The 5,933-nt window shown below is 34.0% G+C and overlaps 1 protein-coding gene across 1 annotated transcript; it reads right to left on the bottom strand.

The window, feature by feature from the left end:
* Positions 1-810: 810 nt before the first annotated feature.
* Positions 811-4,657, bottom strand: ghrh (growth hormone releasing hormone; the record flags this gene model as incomplete). Its single annotated transcript, XM_042765769.1, has 4 exons — positions 811-1,069; positions 1,171-1,291; positions 3,033-3,114; positions 4,579-4,657. Coding segments are annotated over 4 exons (462 nt in total), but the record flags the coding sequence as incomplete, so codon positions are not given.
* Between the last annotated feature and the right edge of the window lie 1,276 nt (positions 4,658-5,933).

Raw genomic sequence — 5,933 nt, 5'->3', positions numbered from 1 at the left:
GGAAAAATGGAAAAAGTTGGTCAGAAATGAGCTGTTCACCAAACGCAACTTGAAAGATGCCATTTTTAATTTTTAGCTGAACTGTCATGGAAAGGAACACGGGATTGTGGGATGTCGAAGGAATCTAAGGATACAACTATGCTGCCTTCAAAAAACGATCACACGAACACATCTTAGGAGACACGTAGTGAAGCTGACATTGGATTCGGACTTGCCTTGATGCCTTCCTACTGTACGTTGGAATGCATCCTCCGAAGGCAGCATTTTGTAGTTTTTGGGCGCAGCCACAGTCTTTAGATCCAAAATGTAGAAAGTTTTGGTGTTCAATCAGAGTTAATTTTTTCGTTGGTTGCGTGCTATTTTAACACCATTTTCACGGTGTATATGCATTGGTATGATCAATCTGGTTTCAGTGAATTTGTTATTCACTTTGTTATTGTTATTCACTTTCTGCTTTGAAGTTTGTATTTTCTATAGTCTTTCTAAAGTGTTTGAAATTGTTCATGAGAGAAATACTCTACTTGTCGACTTAAAAATAATACAATTAGTGAGAGGTGATAGTTTTACTCAGTATAATTTGGCAAGAGTTCTGATATCAGGTAGGATTTGTCGTCAGTGTTTTTAAGGAGTGGCTTAGGGAATGATCAGTTATACCACTACAACCACATTTACTTGCTAAAGTGTGGATGTCAAATACATTTAAACAATTGTGTATTTTTGGGTAGGGACTCCTGATTTCTGTGGCAGAAATGACCTTCTGAACATTGGCTGTAAAAATACACAGTGGACAGGAAACTGTATGAAGGGTGAACTGAAATTTAATAATCCAGTGTGAAATGTGACAAATGCAAGTATAAAGACTGTTCACAGTTTTAATTTTAATCTATAATCATTGTGTAACTACTGAGAACTTAAGTCTTTGTGGTTCTCTGTAACTTTGTTCCCTCTCAATTACATCCATATCCACATCTTGCTTGAAGGTGTCTCCATATATGCCAGACTGGCGTTTCACAAAGTTTTGAGTTTCTGGTCTGTTGACAGAGAGAGAGAGAGAGAGAGAGAACAAAAAGTGATTGAAATATCATGGGATACACCATTATTATTGAATTTTCATGGGATGAAAGTTTGTTGAATTGTGTAGTTAAAAGGTGGTATTGTAGCGCGCTAGATGAATGAATGAATGAATGACCTAAACTCAGTGTCTGGTGTTTGGGATGAAGTGTCTGCTGGCAACTGCATTGGATCCTCAATAGAGGAGGTCATCAGTATTGCAGCCGCTCTCTGACCGAACCTAACAAACACATCAAGCACTGTGTTAATCACTGTCATATTCATAAGACGTTAACATACCCACAGAATTAGGTAGAACATAGAACAGTAAAAATACAGTGTGCATTGGAGACATTTTCAGACAGAACATTTTCAAATACAAAACAACCACAGAACATTTGAAAAAAGATACAGTGCATTCAATACACATTAAATTGTAGTGAAGCATGTGCACAATGAGGCATATTATCACATTATATGGGTTAAGCCATCTCAATGCAAATCTGTGATTTACTGACACAGACTTGAGAAAAATAACTTGAAAGTATATACTATTTAGTGGGAGGACATCCTCAACATCTTTGTATTTAAATGTACAAATCACAAAACTCATGATGAGATATAGCCTGATTAATTTTTGAATAAAATATTTGAAAAAAAAATCAAAAAATTGTTTGACCGCAAGATATTGCAGTTAATAAATTCTATAAAATCATAGCATTTAAATTATTTGACAGCATGCCCCGCCTGACATTTATAAAAAAAAATTATAAAAAATATGATTATTATTATTATTAAATTATAGTTATTGTTATTGTGTTTGTGTGTGTTAATCATGGTTGGGGTTGTGGTTGTGACTGTTAGTACTAGTCTCAGTATAGTTTTTGTTTTTAAACAAAAACATTGTTATTAGCTTACAAATTTCATGTAGCAAGGGAGAGTATTAAATAAGATGATTACAAAAAGCTGTGGACTCACATCAAGTGTCTGCAGTTCATAATGAGAAACCCTGACCCTAGTTAGCACAACAAAAGCAGTGCTCAGTCTCTATCAATAAGGGTAACGTGTGACAGACTCTGAACGTACGCTCAGAGGCAGCACGCAGACTTTCACTCTTCTCATTGGCAGCTGTTCTTTGTTAGTACCATTCACACCCTACTCTTTGCCCATGTGCTTGTAGAGGTATATAACCATATTAATGTAAAAATGAGTCATACACTGTTAATTGTATCCCAACAAGTGCTGCAAATGTCATGTTCTGAGAAAATCAGAATGCTATGAGAATGGTTTGCTGTTACATAATACTGTTGATGATTTCAAGTAGTTTTTCATTTAAGAGGATTTGTAATTATGAATGACGTAACTGTTTGTAATATGTTATGTTTGCCGCAAAGAACTGCATGATTCAGACATATAACGACACATTTGTGTCAAGGCAAGAAGAGAACTGGCCTCCCGACGGAGCTTGGTTTCCCCCAAGGTTTTTTCTCCATTCTGCACCGATGGAGTTTTGATTCCTTGCCGCTGTCAACACTAAGACAGTGCTACAGGGAAGCTGGAAGGACAGCTGATTGTCCTTGCAGTGGCAAACCGCATGTAACCATGTGTTCCCCAGACTTGTAAAAAAACTTGCACATAACTTGTTGGAAGAGAGCAGTAACATCTCATAGCAGGAACTTAAAAGATATTGATCCACACTTTCTTCAGGTACTCATTATTCCATTTCTGCTCATCACATGTCTGTGATACTAGTTAAGTTGATGTTTCACATGTTGAATATTTTTAGGTTCATACAAATATCTACACGTTAAGAGATTTGTTAGAAATAAAACAGAGGATTTTTTTACGGTTAATTACACCAATTAAAACACCAAACATTATTTGCTGAATTTATATGCATGAAAAAGAAAACAAATCAAATATTATGCATTAAATAAAATAAAATAAAATATGTAATGACAGTTGGTTTTGGTCTGTCTTACCTCAGTGGATAGACTGGGGAACATGTTGCTGAAAGTAACAGGCAGCAGAACAATAGCAGGGCAGTTCTCTGCATCATTCTCACTAAAAACACAGTTCACATAATGTTTCACATCCACTGAATATATATGTATGTATGTATGTATATATATATATATATATATATATATATATATATATATATATATATATATATATATATATATATATATATATATATATATATATATAAAGTTTTATATATATATATATATATATATACAGTACTGTGCAAAATTCTTAGGCACATTAGTATTTTCACCCCAACAAAGGGTTTTAAGCCAGTTATTTCTATCGTTTGCTCAAGTGCGTCAGTAGAAAATATCAGTTTACATTTCCAAACATTAATTTTGCCATTAATTTTAATAATAATCTATTGAGAGTTTTGAATGCACAAGCAGTCTGACAACAGCCCGTGCTCTACATGGAGATCTGATCCAGAACAACTGTAGCAATATCTTCAAGACATTTTAAGAAACCTGCCTCCAAAGCTACAGTATTGTGGTAAGTTTTAGGCACTTGTGTAAATATGCTGTAAAGTAAGGATGCTTTCAAAAATATTGTCATAAATGGATTTTATTTACCAATTAACTTCTATTAACTAAATCAAATCAATATTTGGTGTAACCAACCTTTTTTTTTTTAAAAAAAACAGCTTTTGTCCAGGTACACTTGCACATTGTTTTTCAGGTAGCTTTGCAGGAAGGTTTCTTCAAGCTTCTTCGAGATACAACCACAGTTCTTCTGGATTTAGTTTGTCTCAGTTTCATCTGTTTCTTCATGTAATCACAGACAGATTCGAGATGGTGAGATCAGATCTCCATGTGGAGCACGGCTGTTGTCAGACTGCTTGTGCATTCAAAAATCTCACTAGATTATTATCAAAATTAATGGCAAAATTAATGTTTGGAAATGTAAACTTATATTTTCTACTGACAAATTACAGCAAAAGATAGAAATAACTGTCATAAACACCATTCTTTGGGGTGAAAATACTAATGTGCCTAAGACTTTTGCACAGTAGTGTATATATACTCACTTGGCAGACTCTTGCTTTTCTGTTACTCTATGATTAATTTTTATTTGGTTACTTCAATAAAATCTATTTTTTTTGTAAATGAATACGTTTTTATTAACATATTATTGTAAATGAATTTTACAATTTAGAATAATAATGATAATAATAATTATATTGTTGTTGTTGTTGTTACTAAAACATTCGTATTTCACTCTTGAAAAAAAAATAAAAGTTCCATTCAGAACCAAAAAGTATTTTACAGCGAACATTCCCAGATTTTAGGTTTAAAGAACACAATTGAACGTATAGTCTAACATCAAGAAGCTTTAAGCCTCTAAAGAAATACAGGAAGCCAAAAAAAGTTCTTGATTATAAACCTATACTACAAACAACCATCCAAGTACCTTTATTTTTACTTTCAAATGTAAAATAATTCTTAATTCCTAAATTGAATAGCCTTTTGATAGAATGAGAAAAATTGAAGAGTTTACCTTGTATGATCGGTGATGTTCTCCTCTGACAGTCTAATGAACAAAGACATGAGATGTTGTCGCTCTCATTCAGGGTTTGGTTTCATTCTTCGTGATGCTGAATAAGAGAATTTAAAAAGACTCAAATAGGCATTTTGTACCCCTCTTCTGTATCTTTACCCCTCTTTTGTATCTTTTGTTTTATATACCCAATACCTCACCTCCTTCCCTTCCCCTCCCTTTCTCTATGCCCCCCCAACTCTCTCTCTCTCTCTCTCTCTCTCTCTCTCTGAGAGATGAGATTTATTTTTTTTTTTACTCGACTACATATGTTCCCCCCCCCCCCCCTCCCCCCCCCCCAATTTAAGAATGAATCTTCATGAAACACATTTCCATGCAAGTATATAAATGACCATGTTTGGCTCCAAATAAAAAAGTACTTCATACAGCATCTGCACTACACAACACTGCACTGCACACACTAATAGATTCTAGGGCTGGGTAAAAATTATTGACATCTCGATATTAATCGATTCTCATTTTTACGGAACGATATCGATTCTTAAATCCCAAGAATCGATTAGTCTACACTAGCCTGTTTTCACTTAATGGACGGATAACTGAAGGGCACTTCCATCCAATATATCGCAAAAAGCATTGTGCTTTGGTACTTTTAATATGAAACAAAGTCTTAGATTTCAAATGATCTCTATTGTATTGCAATATTCAAACAATAAATGCCGTTTTGGCGCTGTTTAATGTGGAGTGACAAATCGCTGTAGCGCCTCAGTTCAACAGACGCCGCAGCACTAGGCGCACGTGAGCTAATCCCCTCCACATTAATACCAGTTTCAGCACAAAACAGACATTACTAAACATCCGAAGGTAAGTTAAAGAAAGAATACAACTTTACAATCCGTGTCTCTTGTAATCACCCAATCAGTGTTTCAACTGCGCAAAGACGTCAATATAACGTCTTGTAAACGATGTCAAGTAACGTCACATTAACCTCTGAAAAAAATATTCGGTGACCATAAACATGTAAGTCAGATAGAAAAATAAACTGTAGTGAGGGGCATTTTGCTAAATATATGCACCAAATAACATATTCATTTAAAATTTTACTGTTCTTCAATGTTTAATTTATGTTTGAATAAATCTATGTAGTTTTAATTACAGCCACCATTATGTTTATAGTTTTTTTAAAAAACGAATTGAAATAGTAATATGATTAAGTAACTGTAACTTCATTATTTTAAAACCTTCATTGTGTGTGTGTGTGTGTGTGTGTTTTTTTTTTTTAACAAATCAGTCAATTTTAACCTTCAACATCATAGTAATGTAGTAGCCTACCAACAGACTTTTTTTTCCTTGAG

The sequence above is a fragment of the Cyprinus carpio genome, chromosome A11 (assembly GCF_018340385.1).
Source record: "Cyprinus carpio isolate SPL01 chromosome A11, ASM1834038v1, whole genome shotgun sequence".
Lineage (NCBI taxonomy): Eukaryota > Metazoa > Chordata > Actinopteri > Cypriniformes > Cyprinidae > Cyprinus > Cyprinus carpio.
Note: the sequence above shows the minus strand (reverse complement) of the source record. Positions and strands in the feature narration are given on the sequence as shown.